Source organism: Heteronotia binoei, chromosome 12 (genome assembly GCF_032191835.1).
Source record: "Heteronotia binoei isolate CCM8104 ecotype False Entrance Well chromosome 12, APGP_CSIRO_Hbin_v1, whole genome shotgun sequence".
Taxonomy (NCBI): domain Eukaryota; kingdom Metazoa; phylum Chordata; class Lepidosauria; order Squamata; family Gekkonidae; genus Heteronotia; species Heteronotia binoei.
The window spans coordinates 46569436-46590260 of record NC_083234.1 but is presented as its reverse complement, the minus strand read 5'-3'; the positions used below and the strand labels follow the sequence as shown (position 1 = coordinate 46590260).

Below are 20825 nucleotides of genomic sequence, written 5' to 3'. Positions count from 1 at the left end.
GTTCTCCGGTTTCACCTCGTTTTCTCTGTCTGGATAGTTCTTCTGCGATATTAACCAACTTCCAGATGTCTGAAGGCTGTCCCAGAGCAAAAGGAGCCTCAGACATCCGGTTTACGGCCGCCATTTTTTTTTTACTACTTAGTGATATGTGCATAACCACATAATGTTTTAACCTATGTGCATGTGCACAATGCGCGCATGCACATAATAGTGGAGGAAAAAAAACTGCATGGTGCCGTTGTGTGGTCTGCAGAAGACGGTTTCACTGCAGTATGGCAGTCTGATCGATAATATCCAGAACAAAGATATTTGGAACAGAACCGAGTCAGTTTAACACGGACTCAACATGCTGTGTGAACAGGGCCTTAGAGTGCCTCTGATACCTCTGCCATTGCTTTACTGTGCCATCAGCAGCTCAGAAGTTGGATCTGGCAGTATTTCTCACCATTAGTGCATTTTGCACGTTTGTCTGACCTTACAAGGAATGGGTACAAGGAATAGGTGTTTGAGGATGCTGATGTTTTCTGAATGCAAACAGAAGCTTGTTTTGAGAGTGGGCCTCAGAGGATTGCCTAAGGTGGTTGATTGAGCAAAGTCTAGGAGGGAAGGATGTGGCTGCTGGAGCCAAGTTCACACCCTTCAGGAAACCACTTTGAAAGAGAAAGTGAAACCTTGACAGACTTAATGGTTTATGACATGTGTTCATAGCTGTGTCTCCAAACGAGAAACTATGTCACAAGAGTGCCTCTTTTTCTACGAAAACCACTCCTGTTGCTAGGATGGTGAAACTTCATTCTGGGTGATCTTTGCAGATTTCTTTTAAGACTACTTCTTTTGATAGGCTCACCGGGTTCAACACAAGAAAGATCTTCTGTTGATCAGGAAAATGGATTAGACTATGTTGCATCCCAGGTGGGTGGTATTTGGAATTGCCAACCAAGGTCACAAACATGCAGAAGAAGGTCTACAGTGGGCTTAGCTGGATTGATGCAGTGGAGCAACGCAGCAAGGTCACTCAGTGTCTGTGTTTTAGGAATTGCAGAGACTTTGCTTACTGGCAGAGTGCGGGCTTTGCTTCTGGAAGGTCCTGGGTTCAGCTCTCCAGCATCTCCAGTTAAAAGGCTCTTGGGCAGTGAGGCAGGATAATCCATTGCCAGACTGGTCATTGATCTTGGATTGGTTGATCTGACTCTATAAAGGGAGATTTGGGTGTCCATATATTCAGTTTTAACCCCTGGAACAATTTTGAGAGCTGCAGCAGCAACTTTTCCTCACTCCTTAAGTGGGATTGCAAAGAATTTGAAAAGGGTGCATGCATACTCTGGCTTATGCTCCCCAAAAAGGATCTTTCAGGTTATTACAAAGCAGTTGAGCAAGCTTTTGAGTTCCCCAGAACTGGTGAAGACTTCTAGAGAAATTCAAAGTTTGTTGACTGCTTTGTGACATCTGGCTTGGGCCTAATAAACATCTATATTATTGGAGAGGGAGGTTTTGAAATGGTCCCATATGCTTACTGACACCCACTCCTTCAGGGTTATGACTATTACTTTGTCTCAGTATGGCAGCTTTGTGATTGTTAGGAGAAAGAAACAGAGTATTGACTAAAAGATCTAAAGTTTAAACCACCCCTCCCAATTTCAACAGCCCTACAGCTTTTCCTTCTGCTTTGGAGAGTCTTTGGGAGCTTCTTCTCAGAGGATGGGTTGACTGCTACAGGAATAACAGCCTGGGTCTCTCTACCCTTCCTCTGCTGATGCCTTTCTCAATGATATTTCTCTTTCCTTCCTCACCACAGCACCCAGCCTTAAAGTGAAGAGGAAAAAGAAGTTTGAGCCCATGGCTGCATGTGAATCCCAGAAGGCTCCGGAAGAAGAGGTGGCAGCAGCAAGTCCCATTGTGGAAGAGAGTCAGAGTGCTCCAGAGAAGCTGGATCAAGAGGTGAGTGAATCAAGTTATTAAAAACTCCTCATGAGTGTGAAGAATTGAATCCTAATTAAAATTTCACCTCACATTTTAACCTTGAAATTTAGTCTTCAGAAATAACTCTAGATATTTAGCAAGAGATATGAATGTCCATGGCATTTTTCAGAGGAAAATTGGCAAAAAATTAAGTACATTAAAAAAGAGATAGGTAGAGAGATTCCAAATTAAATTTTCACTGGTGAGGATACAACAGAGAAAAGGGAGGAGAAGAACTGAAAGAATATGTGTATTTTAAGTTGTTGTGGTTAATAATAATTATACATTTTTACCTGAGCCCCTAGAAGGAAGGGAGTAACCTCCACCCTTGACCTCTTAATCCTCACAACAACTCTGTGAAGTAGATTAATTATTGGTCTATGGTCATCTTGTGTCATGGTTGAGTGGGGATTTGATCCTGGGGTTTCCCAGTCTAAGTCCAGAATTTAAATTGCAAATGCTTAGATCAGGGGTGTCAAACATGTGGCCCATGGGATGCATCTGGCCCATGCAGGGCTCAAATCCTGCCACTAAGCAACTTCCTTTTCCTGCTTCCTTTTCCAAGGCTGTTGCTGCAGATGCACCATAGCTTGCTTTTCCCCAGCAACTGGGGATCTAATCTCCCTTTGAAATTCCTTCATAAGAGCAGTGCTACTTTTAGGTCAGCAGCCAAATGTTGTGGTTGCTAATGTCTGACTTCTGTCCATTTATTCTTTGCATCCTCCTAGACTGAATTGGCCTGGATGGAATGAGACCTAAGTTTCCTGTCTCATTACCAACACTGGTTATCTCCATGCTTACTACCCCTCTGCATATTACACCTAATCCAATCAAGCCTGCTATTGACATTCACCTGCTATTGCCATTCAACATCTGAAATCACCTTTATAAAGTTTATATCTGTGGTACCTCATGTTACATTTTATGGCCCACATGACCAGGCCCAACAAAGTGATATTTATGCCAGACCTGGCCTTCATAACAAATGAGTTCGACACCTCTGGCTTAGATGTGATTTTAACGGTGAGGAATGAGGACTAAAGCATTGTCAAAATTAGAATTGGAGTTGTCAGCCATTCAGACTTCCAAAAATATGAAAATCCCAGTTTCACATCTTGAACCATGCCTAAATTTAGTTTCAGCTTGACATTAAAAACAATATACCTCCTTGAGTGCTGGCATGGATGTGGAGCGGAAGGTTAAGAAATTTACTTGGAGACAAGCAGGGAAGTGCTATCCATTTCTTGTTAAATACGGGGAAACTTCCATGCAGGAAGAAGTGATATCATGTTGTTGTTGTTGATCAGTCGCACAGTCGAGTCCAACTCTTTGTGACCCCATGGACAAAGTCACATCAGGCCCTCCTGTCTCCCACCATCCTCTGAAGTCTGCTGAAATTCGTGTTTGTTACATCAGTAACACTGTCCAGCCATCTCATCTTTTGCTGTCCCCTTCTTCTTTTGCCTTCTGTCTTTCCTAGCATCAGGATCTTCTCCAGGGAGTGCTGCCTTCTCATTTGGTGGCCAAAGTATTTGAGCTTCAGCTTCAGCATCTGACCTTCCAGTGAACAGTCTGGATTGATTTCCCTTAGGACTGACTGATTTGATCTTGCAGTCCAAGGGACTCTCAAGAGTCTTCTCCAGCACCACATCTCAAAAGCATCTATTCTTCTGCTCTTGGCATATTATAGAAACTTACAAATAACTAATATTAAGACCCAGCAGTCCTGAGTCCTGTATCTCTATACAGTCCTTCCCCACCTGACAGATATTCCTGATGCTCTTGGCCCATACTTCAATGAGGCAATATGAGGCAGTGGACTTGGGTGGGGGATTGGGGGGTGGGGCTGCTTTGCCCCACAATCCAACCCAAGAGCAGATAACGTTCTTTCCTCAGGTCTCTTTAAACACAATATGCAGATGACACCCAGCTCTATCTGCTAATGGACGGCCGGCCCGCCTCTGCCCCGGGGAGCCTGGATCAGGCCCTGCAGGCTGTTGCAACATGGCTTAGGCTGAGTCGGCTGAAGCTGAACCCAGCGAGGACAGAGGTTCTCTGTGTGGGTCGTGGCGCTCTGGGGAGGGAAATATCTCTCCCGACCTTTGACGGTGCGCCGCTGAAGGCAGCGCAGCGGGTAAAGAGCTTGGGTGTTTTACTGGAGCCTTCATTATCAATGGAGGCCCAGATAACAGCCACTGCCAAGTCAGCATTCTTTCATCTGAAGCGGGCGAGGCAGTTGGCCCCTTTCCTAGAGCGCCGGGACCTAGCAACGGTGATCCATGCGACGGTCACCTCAAGATTGAACTACTGTAACGCCCTCTACATGGGGCTGCCTCTGTGCCGGACCCGGAGATTGCAGCTAGTGCAGAACGCGGCGGCCAGGCTGCTGCTTGGCCTCCCAAGATGGGAGCATATACGGCCGGGGCTGCGCGAACTGCACTGGCTGCCGATTGTATACCGGGTCCAGTACAAAGTGCTGGTGATTACCTTTAAAGCCCTATATGGCCGAGGACCGACCTACCTGAGGGACCGTCTCTCCCCGTATGAGCCCCAGAGAGCACTGAGGTCAGTAGGTAAAAACAGATTGACCACCCCTGGGCCAAAAGAAGTTAAACTTCGGACTACCTATGCACGGGCCTTCTCTACCGCGGCCCCTTCCTTGTGGAATCAACTCCCAGAGGAGGTGCGGGCCCTGCGGAACCTTGATCAGTTCCGCAGGGCCTGCAAGACCACCCTTTTCAAACAGGCATTCATGAACGGCTGACCAAGTCCACAGAGAAACATCAAAATGGTCCAGTCTGGAGATCCGCCATCATTCACAAACTGACAGGCATAGCGTCGACTAATAACGGTACTGTCAGATCTAACTTAATGTTTTTAGATTTAGTAACTGTTTTAACTAATGTATTAATCGGTTTGGGGTTAATTTAATGTTTTGTTAAATGTATTGTTGTTTTGCTGTTGTTAGCCGCCCTGAGCCTGCGTGGCGGGGGAGGGCGGGATATAAATAAAATTTTACTTACTTACTTACTTACTAAACACCGTGCATGCTGAATAGGTCTTCTGAACTCTCTATCTTGCAGGAGTTTGGGAAGCCCTGTGTGGCACGTGTGGCTTACCATGCTGTATTTAAAGTTATTTGGGGAAGGAGGATGTTATGGTGCAGTGAGAGGGAAGGTCAGCAGTGGCAACTGGTGGTGGCCAAATGTGGTGGCCTTAGGTGGCACCCCAGCACCCCTTGTTGAGCTGCTGTTGTGGTTGATGCCTGTTTCTGCACCTCACTTTCTTCCTGCACCCCCTTTGCATCTTCTCTGCACCCTGTTTATTTCCTGGTGATACCTGGTGAACAGAAAAAAAAAATAAAGGCTCATTAGTTGGAGGTCAACTGGGTGGAAAACTGGTGATGTCAATCAGAAACAAGCTGCATTTGCAAGAAGATAGGCATAGTCCAGTAAAGCTAACTTCTTACAACTTGTCATTGGCAAATCAGGAGCCAGCCTCAGCAAAGCATTCTCTCTTCCCTTGTTGGCTTTAACCATGGTTCATCTTATACCAGTACTAACATGGTTAATGCTAACAAGGTTTTCTATATTAACCAAGGTTAAGATACGGACCCTGGTTAGCAACCAGCATGCTTAACATTGGTGCTAACAATGTTGAATATTGGTGAAAAAGGACAAAGAATAGGAAAGGGGCAAGGACAGACCTAGACTGTTTGGCACCCTAGGCAAGGCTAACTACTTGATACCCCCCCCTCTCTCTCACACTCACTCTCTCTCTCACACACACACACACACAGGCCCATAAGATAGAATGGAGAGATCAGCAGTGACCCGATCCCAGTGAAGGGGTTGCCCTGTCAGTCCGCGCCTCTCAGAGACTGAGAAGCACAGGGGGGAGATCTTTTTCCTGCTATTGCATCCCAGGGTGCCCTAGGTGATGGCCTAATTCGCCTAGTTGGCTGTCCTGCCCTGGAAAGGGGGGTACATTTAAGTGGGGGGTGTGCCTTCCTAGCTCCTGATTCTAAATTTATGATGTGTGTGATGCCAGTATCAGTTCTGCACTGGACCATTTTGATGTTCGAGGTTACTCTGCCCTAATTTCTGGATTCTTCATTTGGGACTGCTTACTTGATTAATGCTCCAGGGACTGCTTACTTGATTAAGGCTCCAAGGAAAATGACTAATTCACTCACTTTGTCTTCTGACATGTTGACTCAAGAGGTTGAAATAAGTTGCAGGTGAGTCAGTGAATTGGGGGTTGGGTTCTGCACCCCCCCGCCAGACAAATAGACAGTACTGTGTTTGTAGTGAGGATTTTGCACAAGAAGTGCGTGTGAGAGAGAGAAAGAGAGAAAGAAGAAAGAAAAGGTGTCAAAATTTCCAGACCAGAGATGATGAAATCAAGAGCAAGAGAAACTGAAAACAAATTGTTTTTGTGTGCTTTGGAGAAGAAACTTGTGTGAACTTCTGAAATGAACTCTCAGTTGCCAAGAAATTAGCACTGCTCATGGGAAATAGGTTAATGGGGAAAATCCTGTTTTCTGCCCCTTCCTCCCCCATGCATAAAATTTGGGTTGTTTTGGAACCAAGCTCCTGCAGATCAGAGCTCTTGTTTCCTTTCCAGTGGTGACTGTCTTTTCCAGATGATCATCACCTCCTCTCCTTAGTCACAGCGCTTCCCCTCCAATGATCTGAAAACAGAAATACCAAAAACAGAATACAACTTTCCTTTGAATAGGCATGATTGGGGGGGAGGGGGCGCAGTGCAAGAACCAGTATCTGCTTGGCCAACTCAAATCAACACTTGGGATGTTTTCCTAATTGTTTTGTCTGTTTCTGGCCAGCTGTCATGCCACATATCCAGACTAAACCTGTTTGAACATCCCAGCACAAGAAGGTGGGCATGACGTTTTCATTCTATGTGGCTTTGGGAAGACGTATCTGTATCTCACCTTCTTCCAATCAGCTCAAGGCAGTGTGCCCTTCCTCTCCATTTTATCCTCATAACATCCTGTGAAGCTCCCAAGACCAGGGGCCTCATCTCCCTTAGGAGGTGCCATCTTCTTTCCACAGTGCCAAAGACAAGTCCACACATCAGAGATGTATAGGTTGCCTTTTAATTACTTGGCTCCTTGACAGTAACAGTTGTAGAGGCTAGCTGCCACCCTGTAGTGTGGCTAGTTCACTGCTCATCCCTTCCACCTGCTCACACCTAGGAGCAAGGGGTACTTTGCTACCATGAGTCCTTCTCCAGTTCATTAAGACCCGGTTCTGGTTACTGCACCCTTTTGGCAGGGTTAAGCTGGGGAAAAGTTGGTCTGCTTGAGTCAGGTAGGAAGAGTTCCATCTGGCTTTCCTCTGGGCCAGGAATGTCACCTTCCAAGTCTCCAGGAGGCTTGGTAGTATTTTGTTTGCCAAGACCCCTAGTCTAACTGCTCACTGCTCCTTCCCAGCTATCAGCCAGATGTCTCCCCATCTCCTTCAGCCAGGGAGCTTTTTATTCCTCTGTCTGCTCCCCTGTCCCTACTCTTGAAGTGACAGACCATTACACCAGAGAAGGCCATTACACCAGAAGTGATGCCTGTATTGTGCTGTTGAATTCAATAGTCTCTAGAAAACAAACAAGCCTATCATCTGCCTCCAGCCTACACACAATCATTCTTAATTTTCATAATCTGTTGCAAGTTGTAGAATTTAGCTTTCTTAAGAATAGAAGCTGGATAAACAGTACACCCATCCTGCTAAAAGCCGATACACCTTGAGAGAGGACACCCAACGCTGTCAGGCTGGCACTTTTGCTAGTTTAGAATGAGCTTCGTTGGAAAAGAAAACCGGTCCCATAAATAGCGCTGCAGCTAAAATAACACGTCTATCGTGAGCAGAAAAGAATAGGAAGGAGCAGAAGCACTGAGAGCCGAGCAGCTGCTTTGACCAAAAATAGCAACAAGTTTTATAACTCCGGAAAATTTAGAACAAACAAACGCAAAGCGTTTTTAGCAGAGGGAGGGAGGGGGTGTGAGAGTGAGAATTTGTGCTGTTCTGTTTTCCTGGAAACAGCCTCTCGTGTTCTCACACATCTCCGGCACTCTGACCAACTTGGCTTCCTTCCCAGTCCCAAGCATAATAAACTCGGCGTCTCTCTCTCTCTTCTCTCTCTCTTAGCTGAACAAGCTGGTAACTCTTTGGAGCTAATAAATTGCCTCCGACCACAAAACAACACTTGATGGGACTGAACAGCCGAGCTGGGGAGGGGGGGAGAGGGAGAAAGCAAAGCAATCCAATCCGTGTAGGCATTTCGGCAGTAAAGCACACGTTGTGCAATTGTTAACCCCCCACCCCCAGCATTTCTAGCTGAAAAGATATCAGCTGGCAGTGCAGGACTCCTGCCTTGAACCCACAGGGACCTCCTGCCCATCAGAGCAGACATTCGTGGGTTTGATGGACTCATGATTTAACACACAATTGGGTAGCTACGTGTGCCTACATGAGCAGGAGTGTAACAGAAGGGGCAAGAATGCAGAAGAAAGAGCCATGGTGATGCTTGCACCATGCTTGAGGCCTTCTATGCTAAAAATAATTAATTTTCTGTGCCAAGGAAGAATTTGTTCTGCTTTGAGTTGAGCTAAATTCTGCAACCAGTATAAATTAAGAGCAGAAAGCAAATCCACATGCTTTTGCTTGTTCTGCCCAATCTTGCAGTTGTTGGATCGATAAATATTAGTTTATAGCTTTAAGTATTTAAAAGAAAAATAAATTCCAGTGGATAAATCAGGATGTTAAAGGCAATGGACCATGAGGCTCATTGACAATGAAAATCAATATATTAGCTAGACAACTCTTATTGGATCTCCCAACATCTTCAATATTAATTAAAAGCAGCCGTGGGGAGGGTGGATCTGGGCCATAGCACAAGGGCAGGGGAGGATAAAGTATTTCTCTTGCACCATTTCATAGATTAGACCCCCTCTCCCAGAGTAATTATGGTGCTAATAGCTGCCATTGTGTGTGCTTCTGTTCAGGAAACTATGGAGGAGGGCAAGGATTAACTGCACCCCCCCCATCACAGTTCCAGTTCAAGTTGCCCTCCCCCAACTATGTCTTTGAAATTACAGTTCTGATTGTAGATCTATCATATCTTGCGTAATTGCTAACACAATAAGCAAATCTAGTGTTACGACAGTCAAATGATCTCCAAATGTTGGTATGCAAACATCTGTCTCAGTTTCTGGGCTGCGTTTGTTGTTTTAGGGTAAATTTTTTCAGATTGTAGATGAGTTGTAGTTCTAGCATTTCTTTAAAAAAAAATCCAACTCTTCTTCACTCCGCCTCACAACGTGTAAGTGAAGCAGGTCAGGCTGAAAGAGAGTGAGTGGCCCAAGATTATCCAGTGATCTTTGCAGTAGAATGGGGATTTGAACTGAGGTCTTCCCAGATATAGTCTGACACCATGCACAGCACTATGATGGTTCTTGCTGGAGCTTTTGGAAGTTTTGTTCTGCACCACCTCTGGCATTTCCTACACACTTTTAAGTATGCATTTTCAAAGCCATAAGGGCTTGCTTTATTTTCAAAACCCAACGCTTTTTACCCAGGAGGCTGAATTTTCAACCCAGTACCACATTCTGTATGCCTGACCACTGAGCTGCATGGTCCTTTTAAGTGAGGTAAAGTAGCCCAGATGTGTTGGAGGTTGCAGAGAAGGAAGGCAGAGACTGGAATTTGTTAAGCAACCAGCACAGCTCTTGCTTAGTAAACAAGAGTCCCTTTCCTTGCTAATTGACTCCGGGGTTGCAGGTCATGGATTTGAGCTCTGTGGCTTAATGCAGCTGTTCAAAACCAAAGCAGCATTCCATCTGTTTTCTATTCCTCCAAGAGCTAATGATTTTGGTCCCATAAGGAGTAGATTTTTTTTTTAAAATAGAAACTGGTTGAAGGTTGGCTCTTTGAAGCTGTCTTCCATATGCAGAGTGACTCCTAATGGAAGTGAGAGGACTTTCAAATTACTTTTCTAGCTGATGGTTGGTAGAATGCTGTCTAGTGGCAACACAGGACTGGCACTGAGACAGCTGCCCCAAATGGAAAACTTTTGAGCACTGTTTAAGAACAGCATAATTATCTGTTGTTGTTACAAGTTGCACATATGCACCATGTACTTTGATCTGTAAAAGTGTAATAAGTTTGCTGTGTAAAATTGGCTTTGGATGCCTTACAGTGAAAAAGAAGGGATGTGGTATAAATTATGTGCATTATCAGATTAATTCAGATTTTCCATGTTAGTTGCTGAAATGGGGCTCGAATCATTTCAAGCCCATCCTGATTAAATGAAATCCTGAAAATTCTACATATTTTCACTCATTCCAGGGGAAAGCTACAGTCTAAACTTGTTTTATTATTTTAGCTTATATGAACATATGAAGCTGCCTTATACTGAATCAGACCTTTGGTCCATCAAAGTCAGTATTGTCTTCTCAGACTGGCAGCGGCTCTCCAGGGTCTCAAGCTGAGGTTTTTCACACCTATTTGCCTGGACCCTTTTTGGAGATGCTGGGGATTGAACCTGGGACCTTCTGCTTCCCAAGCAGATGCTCTACCACTGAGCCACCATCCTTCCCCTTCACCGTCCTTTAGCTTCCCCTAAAGACTTCTTGGAATTTCAATTTGGTGAACTGGCAGAGAATTTTCTAATAAGAGAATGTCCTACACAGAATAGCAGTTCCCCAAGAGAAAGGAAATTACGGAAGCTGGTTTAAGTCTGCATTGTAACTATGCCCTTCTGCTTTGGTTTAGGGGGCAGCAGTTAGATCTTACTGGAATTCTTTGTACTTTGAGAGAAAGGTTAGCATAGAGCCAAATATGTTTGGTCTTCTGCTGGAATATATGTTCTGTTCTAATAATGGGTTTTCATATTGTCCCCAGTGTAACTGTTCAAGGTTGTCATAGCAGTTAGTGACTCTTTGGATATGTGTATCCCCCCCCTCCCCCCAGGAAGCCCCAGCAATGAAACCAGCTGATGTTTCCAAGGTGGAGCAGAAGAATCTCACAGAGGAATCTGGAGATGAGCAAATGCTGAATGAAGAGAGAGAAGAAGAACAAACTTTCCTGGTCAACCTGTACAAGTTCATGAAGGAGCGTCATACACCAATTGAGAGGGTGCCTCATCTAGGCTTCAAACAGAGTACGGCATTTATCTTTTTTCTGGGATGGGCTCCTTCTTTCCTGGTCCCTGACCTTTTGGCTTGCTTTCTGTAACATGTGCAAGTGAATGTTACCTAAAGCAAACATTCCCATTTTCAGTAAATCACTGCCTTTGAGCACTGCTAGCTGTGGGTGGTGTAACCTAGCAGGCATGATGTTATAGTGCCCCCCCTCCTTTGGGAATAGAAGTGAGACTTATAGCAAAAACACCTATTGGCTGGTGTCCATGCTGTGATTGCTAGGCATGTGGTAAGGCCTTGTTATTATTTAAATAGTGCACCTGCCAATTTGCAATTGCTCCATCTACTAATCATCCATTTCCGTTTGGAAATGATGCTGTCACTGTTGTCCCAGGTGATGCACTCCCCCACCCCCCAAGACTAGGCTGGCCAGTTTTGTTAATTCAAGGGCAGGGATATGGCTAATGTAGAGGGAGAGAAAGGTTATTCCCTGGAGTGGTAATAGAGTGCACACACTGGCATACTGCCTTCTCTCTTGTGTCGTCTTGTGATTTCTTGGGTCTGGTTCACAAGAATACTTGCATTGCTTAATTGCTTCTAGCAAGTTTTTGGACTGACTCACTCAAATGCCAGCACAGCTGGACTCCTCCCTGCTCTGCAGAACATTTCAACCAGCAGTTCTCAGACTGAGGAGTAGGTATCCACTTTGCACTTTTTATGCAACAGGGTTCAGTGTGTACAGTTGCATGAAAGCTTAGACTAGGGCTGTGTATGTCACTGGGCTTAAGAAAACTGCAACTGTATACTAAGAAATGCTCAGTTTCAGAATTTTAAATTATGAAGGTTACACAAGTTGCATCATTTTCCCCATATTTCACAAGTTATCTGGTTTTGCTTGTCCAGGGGGGGAGAAGGACTAGCACCTATGTGTCACCCCCAACTACTGGAAATCCTGTTTTGCAGCCTCCTTGCCTGGGTCTTTTAGCATGTATTGCCTGTGTATTTTCATGCACACTTGTGCAACTGTGGGGACTAGAAGCTAGCTTAGACTGAAAGTTTAATTCTCAGGAAGCGGAGTCCAGCACCCAACACCATTCTACAGGATATCGGCATTTCTAAAGAATAGCATCATATATGGAACCCAACCTGAGACCAATGGTCTGCATTGATATATTCAATGATTCCTTGATATATTTCTTGTTCTTTCTGCCTCCAGTTAACCTGTACAGGATCTACAAAGTTGTGGAAAAACTTGGAGCCTATGAATTGGTAAGGCAAAAAGTAAATAAATGTTAGTTTATATTTTAATTCCTTGATGTTTGGGCCTTGGGGACCTTATTCAAATGGAAAGGCAGCATAGATTGTCAAGTAAATAAATATTGAGGGTCTAATCTTTAGAATGCTTCCTAGCTTCAGTTTCGCATCTGAAAAATGGGAACAATAAAGATTTGCGTGGTGGCTATTTCAACTGATACTGTATGTGGCACTTTACAGAATAATAATAAAATCTGCCCCAAGGGCATTGCAGTCTATATGCAAAATCAGTGTGAAAGCTTTGGAAGTGGTGTGCAAACCAGAAAGCAGTTAGAAGCAGTAAGGACTTAACATCTATGGATGTTCTGATGGGGTAGATGCATGACTTGGCTGTAGTTCTTACCAACAAACCTTTGGGTGGTTTGATGTGCATGCACTGTATACAGTTGTAGAAGTAACTGAGATAAGAGTCTTCAAGCCTTTATCCATCATCTGTCTTTAAAACGTTGGTCTGGAAAGCAACTTGTGGGGGGGATGGTTCCAGTTACTCAACTCAGGCCTTTAGGTGAATCAAAACATCTTCCATGATAAGATCATAGCCTGAATGATTCTGCAACCCAGGCTCCCTTATAAATGAGGACTTGGGACCTCATTGAGGTACTTCCTGGCTGGATATCTGGGTTGTGTTTTAGGTTTTCAGGGGAACTTGCTGAGAATTGTCGAGGATCATGATCCTGGTGCAGGTTGGCTCTTTAAGTTACTGGGGGCATTTCTGGAGGGCTGCTGGTGCCCAGGAGAAAGCTGAGCCAAGTTGTCCTACAGACTCCTCTTGGCTTGGAGTTAGATCATGGCAACAGTGGCAGTGGGTGTAGGGCTCACCTATGCCTGTTGTCATCACTACGATCCAGGGCTGAGCCCAATGGACTCAGCTTCTTCTAGGGTGTTGTAATTTCCCAGACAATCCCCAATGATGATTATGCTTAGCATATCTAATGCAATCCTACACCATTTGAAACACACCTGTCTGAATACTGTCCACCTGTCCTGTGCAGGTAGGCAAGCTCTCCTGTCTTTCTTACCAATTCCTCACTAGCAGTTGGTCTTCTGCTTTGTTGGCTCAAGCAGTCAATTTCCCACCAGTCGCTGGGTGGGCACATTTTGATTTGTGGTCTCCAATTTCCCTTGTGGCTTCCTGCTCTTGCTTTTTGAAGAAGCAGCAATTGGTGAGGAATTGGTTGCTTGAGCTGGGGGAAGCAGAAGCCCAAGAGTGGAGCAACTGCTAGTGAGGAATCGGTCTCTGTTTTTGCTGCCTGGCTGTATTTGACGTGGTGGGCTGCATGTGGTGCAGGGCTGGGCACATTTATCTTGAAAGTCCTTTTAGCAGTTCTGCAAAGGTAGGCCAGTATTGTTACTCCCTCCATTGCAGATGAGGACAGGGGTTGATGCTGCTTTGCCCAAGGCTGCCTGGCTCAAGGAAGAATTTAACCGGAGATGTTCCAGCTTACACACTTTGCAGCTGTGTCACACGCACTGATCTGGAGTAAAATCTGGCACCCTTTTTTAACTACAAGCAGTCTGCCTTAATGGATGGCTGCATGGACGGACCTAACCCTCCTTGAAAGGTGGCTGCTGATGGAGGCTATTCCTTGGGTACCAAGTTGTTTATCATCCTTAGCAGAAGCTACTTCCTTTGGCTTGTTCTCATCCCTGGGAGATTCAGCAGAATGAAGGGTCTATCCAGGGCTTTTTTTGTAGCAGAAACTCCTTTGCATATTAGGCCACGTACCCCTGATATAGCCAATCCTCCTGGAGCTTACAGGTGGCCCTGTAAGATCTTGGATGACTGGCTACATCAGGGGTGTGTGGCCTAATATGCAAAGGAGTTCCTGCTTCAATTGAAGCCCTGGGTATATCCATTACTGAAAGAGATGTCTCTCTGGCTGTAATGTTTTGCTCTTAGCTCAACTCATGTGCTCCTCATTCTCTCCATTCATCTGCTTCATGCAAATAGAAGACTGAGGGAAGTCATGGGTGCCAGCACCCACGTAGAATGCAGGGCTGGGAAAGCAGAGAGGCCAGCCTCGTTGGGCAAAGGGAAACTCTCTGAAACCCAGGGCAGGAGCTGCTAGATCAGGTATCATGGGGGTAGCTAGCTTAGTCTACTGCAGGTAAAAGGGCAAAGAATCTCATGGCACCTTATCAGAATAAGGATTAAAAATGTGGCATTTTCAGCAACTCTGACTAAAAACAATATTGTTTGCAAGCCTCTCTGCCAGGCTCTGGCCTGCTTAAAAATGAGTTTGCTGGAACCAGTTTCCTGCATTGACTCCTTTGGACAATGCCCCTCAGCACAGAAAAAATCAGTGGGTTATTTAAAGAGCTGGCTTCCTAGCATGTTGCAGTGAGAATGAAGCAGTGCTATCAAGGCAGGTGTAACATTGCAGCCTTTTTGCAAGCGGCTCCTGGGGAACTTGTGCATCTCTCAGTTCCAAGTCAGCAAAGTTCCTGCCAGCTCTGACAGTGGAAACTCAGTGACCTAAATTTACTTCAATCACTGTCCCAGGGAGGGGTTGAGGGAGAATCTGGGGCTGTCTGATCTGTGTTGGTTTCTCTTTAGGAAGGTTTTGTTGTCTGTTTTAGTAGAGCTTCTCCTTCAGGGACTCTTCAACCTCAAAGCAGGCATTGAATTGAGTGCCCGTCTGCTGCCTGTTAGCCATTGGGTATCTAACTTGGCAAATTCTGGGTTGTAGTGTCCAGTTAGGGAAACATGTGACATGATACTCAGCCAGGAGTGAAAGCCACAGCATGGCATAGAAGTGTTTATCCAACTAGGTGCTTAAATCAGAAATGGGAGAAGTAGATTGCAGTTTACACAGTATCAGATGAATGTTGTTTGCAAAACAGAGTTATAGCTTGGGTGGAACTTCTCTTAAGTCAATGTGCCCCTCTGTCCTTTTCCCCCTTTTCCATTTTGATATATATTTATTCAGGGCTTTTTTGGTAGAAAAAGACCAGCAGGAACTCATTTGCGTATTAGGCCACACACCCCGACATCACCATTGTTTTGCACAGGGCTTTTTTGTAGAAAGAGCCCAGCAGGAGCTCATTTGCATATTAGGCCACACCCTCTGACACCAAGCCAGCCAAAACTGTGTTCCTGTGCATTCCTGCTCAAAAAAAGCCCTGTATTTATTCGTGTTATAAGCATGTGGGTAGGATCTTTTGCTCTCCCTCACCCCCATTCCCTCACGAGGATGCACAGTGCTAAAAACTCATGGAAGAGAGGGGAAAGGGGTTGGTTCCTACAAGAGGCAAGGATCTCTTTGCCTTTCTCTAAAACCAGCCAGGCCAAGGGTTGTGTGTGTGTGCATTCCTCAGGCTGCCAGCAAATGAGGCAGCAGAGAGAAGTGCATGGGTGCAAGTTTTTACAACTGAAGCTGAAAATGGATAATGCAAATCAGTCTTATGTACAGTTTCTTTTCTACGGATACACGAGGCTGGGATGAGGATGAATTGATCTTGGAGGACATTTTTGCTCCTCCATACATGGAGAATTTTTTTTCATGCATCCCTGTTTGTGTTTTATATTGGGCAGTACATTGGGTTCTAGCTGAATAATAAATACTTACAGCTCCGTACTATTATTACTCCCTCTCTATCTTCCTGTTCTTATCCAAATACCAGCCATGGTTTTGGGATGCCACTGGCTTGATTCTTCCTTTGAGAAGTGATAATTCAAGCTTGGTCAGCACAAGCAGTAGTATGAGGTGATGGGATTCTGGGTTGGAAGAATTGGACTATATTGGTTTAAGTTTTGGGTATAACAGTCCCTCAAGTGAAAGCTCCCAGCATATTAAAAACCAGCACATCAGGAAGAAAGGTTCTATCCTTCCTTTTGTGCTAGTTTTCCACTTAGCGGGAATAATTAATCTGCTTTGAAAAATGTCATCCCTCCCTCTGCTATATGACATAGTACAGTCCATTCTGCCCCCCTCAGCAACCTGTCACCTGACCACCTCAGTTCTGCTGCATGTCTAGTCCAGGCCTCAGCCCCTGAAGGGCAGATAGGTGGAGAAAGTTCTCAGTGCTAGTTTGAAATGTTGAGCTTTGAAAGTCTGAATATTTATCTCCTTCTTAAATTTGTACTTGTTAATGTTTATCTACTGTATTTATAGTCTGCCTTTCTCAGTGAGGCTCAAAGCAGATTATATGGTATAAGTCAATAATGTTCCATATGAAGACACATTTAATAAGCACAGTATAGGTCGATAACATCAAATGAGCAAAGTACTAGAACTACAGTGACCAAAATCTGAGTGAGCACAGCTTATTAGGCATAGTACAGAGTGGGGATATAATGAAGAATTACCTCAGCAGAGAACAATGAAATGACAGCAGGGTAAATAATGTGCAGGAAATTGATCATACATCCTACACACGGTGGTATAATCCTTCCCAAACTATTCTGTAATTATCTTTGTTTTTATACACAATTTCCACCTCTCCTCATGCTAGTCTCTCCCAACTTGTTCTTGTTGCAGGTCACTGGAAGACGTCTCTGGAAGAATGTGTATGACATGCTGGGGGGCAGTCCTGGGAGCACCAGTGCTGCCACTTGTACCCGGAGACACTACGAGAGGTATTGGACTTTGTTCTTTATTATGCCTGCTTGAGAGCAAGTTTCCATGGCAGAATGGGGATTTGAACCTGGGTCTCCCAGATCTTGGTCCAGCACACTGATTGCTGCACCACACAGGCTTGCAAACTCCATTTTCTTCCTTTCATGGCTAAAATTAGAAACCAGCAGCAACACACCAGGGTCTCAGGTAGATGTCCTTCCACAGCAACTGTTACCTGATCCTTTCAACTAGTGATACTCAGGATTGAACCAGGGACCTTCTGCATGCAAAGCAGATTCTATGCCACTGAAGGTCCTTCCCCTTTCACAACCTTGAGGACAAGTAACTTATTAAAAATTGACTGCTAAGGTTCTGAGGAGTGCAAACTCTGCAGCAGAGGGCAGATTCTGTGTGCAATTCTATATGTGTATTTTTCCCCCCAGTAAGCAGGCCTGTAACTAGGGATTGGGGCATCTTGGTGCTGCAGTTAGTGAGGAGGACATAGCTTGTCTTTGGCATGTACAACCTTTTATCTCAAGGATTCTGCATCCTCTTTGCAGGCTGGTCCTCCCATATGTGCGGCACCTGAAAGGTGAAGATGACAAACCTTTGCCACCTGTGAAGCCCCGGAAACAGTACAAGGTTTCCAAGGAGCCCAAGGCAGACAGAGGGAATGGTGCTGTGGAGAAAAAGAGATCCAAGAAGGAGAAGAGTAGGGACCAGGTAAGGCGATGCTCAGTCACGTTTGGAAGTTCCATTTCACAAACCTCAGGTGCCATTACATAGCCTATGAAGTTGGGCAGTCCAGCCTCTGCGCTATCACATATCCTGCACACTTTGTGGTGGCAGCTAATTCCACCTTTGAATATCATTGCCATACTTTTAGGGGTGAATTGGTAGCTTATGAAGATCCAGGCCAAAAGACTGAAAAATCCTGGCAGCACAAGGTCTAAACTGGAAAGGTGGAGATCAGGGTAGAAGAAGTGTGGAGGACTGCCACTGGGCTCACTTGGACAAGATTGCCTAGAAGCTGGAGCATCTGGGGAAAGTTTAGTCAGAACTGTTCCACAGAATGCAGTTCTGGGTGTAGAACTGTGCTTCCTGAGCAGCAAAATCACTCACCCACACCATTTTTAAAAGCAAGAGTCTAGACCTTATGGCTTTGCACTGAGCAGGCAATGCCTGCTGAAATCTATGAAGAACACTTCAATTGGTTGGGACCAGTGCTCCCTCTAAGCTGTGGAGTCTTTTGAGCAAAAATTCTACTTTGTGAGCCACTTGCATTAAAATTGTGAGCTACTGCATAAATCAGTTTGCTCTGGGGCCATTTTTCTTGAGCTAAAACAAAAATGTGTGAGACAAGAGGCTAAAAAACTGAGCTGGCTCATACTAAAAGCTTAGAGGAAACACTGGTTGGGAGGCAGTGTTTCAGACTCCTCCCAGCACCTGGCTCCTCCTCATGACTCCCACAAGCAGAAGAAGATCACTGCAGAGATGCATAATGACATGGGGTGTGGAAGTCATGTTTTTTGGGCATAAAACTCAAATTCATTTGGTGCATTTTGTAGGATAGAAGGGCCCTGCATGTAGATGCCTGAAGGTGAATCTGACAGAGTGAGAAAAGGGAGGCTTTCCCCACATGAGTGGAAGCAGTTCTTTTTAACTCCTGTTACCTTTTTGTGTTCCCACAAGTTCCTGTTGCCAGATCTCCATTCACCTGGCAAATTCTCTTTGGTTGCAGGTTCTGCCAGAGAAACTGAAGGCTGATGTCATCTCTGCCTCCAAACCTACCAACGGTGTTGAGCAGAATCAGCCTGCAGAACAAACTGAGAGGTTTCTCCCCCTGCCAAATGGCAAGGAGCCCTCTGAGGGCCAGCCCCCCGAGGGCTGCCATTGCAACTGCAGGGCCAGCTGTTGCTCTGAGGCCTACCAGCGGCTGTTCTCCAGCTTCTACTTCAAAGGGAACCATGGCATCATGTCTCCTTTGGCCAAAAAGAAGCTGTTGGCTCAGGTGAGCAAGGCTGAATCTTTGTACTGCCATGAGAAGCACCTCAGCCACTGTCCAGAGTATAAGAAGGCCAGAAGCAGAGAAGTCCTGGGTTCAGAGCCAGAGGCCAGCCCTAAGAATCCGTTGATCAGTCATCACAAAGAAGCACAGAACTCTGTGCTGGAAGTGGATGGCTCCAGTCACCCTGCTGCTTCTCCTCATGCCTCAAAAGCAAATGAAGGCGCATTAAAGGCATCTCCAAGCCTCAAGGAGAGCCAGGTGCCTCAGAAAGCAGAAGATGGAAATTCTGGGACCCACCCCTCACCTGGTCCTCCAGTCTTCACTGGGTATTTCCACACATATCGAAGTGATGTCTTGAAACCCATAAGTTGCCACCCACTTCGAGGACCGGTAGAGTATTATCCTGGCTTAAGGGATTTCACAGAGTCTTCCTCTGCCTATCAGCAGTCTGGGAAAGACTTGTCATCGAGCAATGTGTCTCAGAAGGGGCAGGAAGACATGGAGGACCAGCCAGAAGACCTCCGTAGGAAACTGAGTCAGCCATCTGCTGCCTGGAGAGGGGACAGCCAGCAACACTTGGCCCTTCAGATGCGCAACCCCAGTGGTAAGAGAGGCTCCTCCCCCTTTCTGAATGTCAAGGCTTCTTGGGCTCCTCCTTTTGTCAACCTGGCCAAAGTCAGTCCTCAGGCTCCTAAGAATGGAGGACACCCTGTTTCTCCAAGCCAAATAGGCAGCTCTACTCAGAAGAACAAAAGATCCTTGGAGGATGAAAGCTTTCTTCATGGGAAGAAGCTGAAGGTTGTCTCCCCTTTTGTCAAGGAAGTGGAATCCAACAATGGGCTGGAGCGTGGCACTTCCCCAAGTGGCCAACAGGGGGTTGCTAAGCCCAAGGCAGGTGTGTCAAGTTCCGTTTTCCCAGCTGCCCCTGCTCCTCAGCTTCAGGACATGTACAAAGGGACGATGTTGAGGCTACCTGTGAACTTCAGCAGCACAGGGGATCATTTAAAAGGGCAGTTGCCCTCATTGATCCCCTCATTGTCAGTCAGCCCATTTATAATCCCTGCCTTTCCAACTCCATTATTAACTGCTTCTGTCCAGCCTTCAGACCTCTGCCAGTCACTGGGTACGAGTCTGGTCCACTACCCCACATCTTACGACAGCACGCTACGACACAGGCTGTATCCAGTTTCAACATGGCACAGTCAGCCAGCGTATGCTTCTCCCCATGTACCTTCCTACCACCGAAACACCAAGCTGTAGCCACCTGGCATGGATGTCAGGAGAGACCATTTCTCACAAGATCTTGGTTGAGGCACACATGAACTCTTGAACTGCAGCTGTGCTGCATTTCAGCTTTTTGACTGTCCTATTCAGTTTGGGAAAGTGATGGCAAGATGCTACTGTCAGGACCATGTACTATTTTTTTTAAACTCTTAGACTTTGACCCATATTTGTATCTGGTATGGTATGCAAATGACTTAAAACTATATTGTGTTAAAAAAAATAACCCTGTAGGGAACAAAGCTCATATAAACAGAGATTTTTATCTGTGGTAACACTGGATCCAGTTCCATTTCAGTTTGTTTGATACCTTTTAGGGACAGCAATTGCTGCCAGCAGTGACCAGTCTTCAAGGTAGCTGTTCAGAATTGCAGGAGCAGAAAGTGGCCTCATTTGTTAGGCTGTGGCTGAGGCTCAGTGACAGAGCATCTATGCAGAAGTTTCCAGGTTCAGTCTTTGGTATCTCCAGATAAAATAAGTGGGTAGTAGATGATGTGAAAGACCTCTAGCTGAGAACCTGGAGAGCTGCTGATGGTCAGAGTAGACA

General features: G+C 45.5%; 1 protein-coding gene across 1 annotated transcript in view; it reads left to right on the top strand.

Moving 5' to 3' along the window:
* The window catches only part of ARID5A (AT-rich interaction domain 5A), a 32310-nt gene extending 11752 nt beyond the window's left edge, over positions 1-20558 (top strand). Inside the window, exons 2-7 of the mRNA XM_060250977.1 lie at positions 1796-1938; positions 10947-11136; positions 12333-12385; positions 16912-17009; positions 17550-17712; positions 18731-20558. Of these exons, the coding sequence (XP_060106960.1) occupies positions 1796-1938; positions 10947-11136; positions 12333-12385; positions 16912-17009; positions 17550-17712; positions 18731-20257 (2174 nt within the window). The 3' untranslated portion in view covers positions 20258-20558. The remainder of the gene's footprint in view (positions 1-1795; positions 1939-10946; positions 11137-12332; positions 12386-16911; positions 17010-17549; positions 17713-18730) is intronic.
* Positions 20559-20825: the final 267 nt, after the last annotated feature.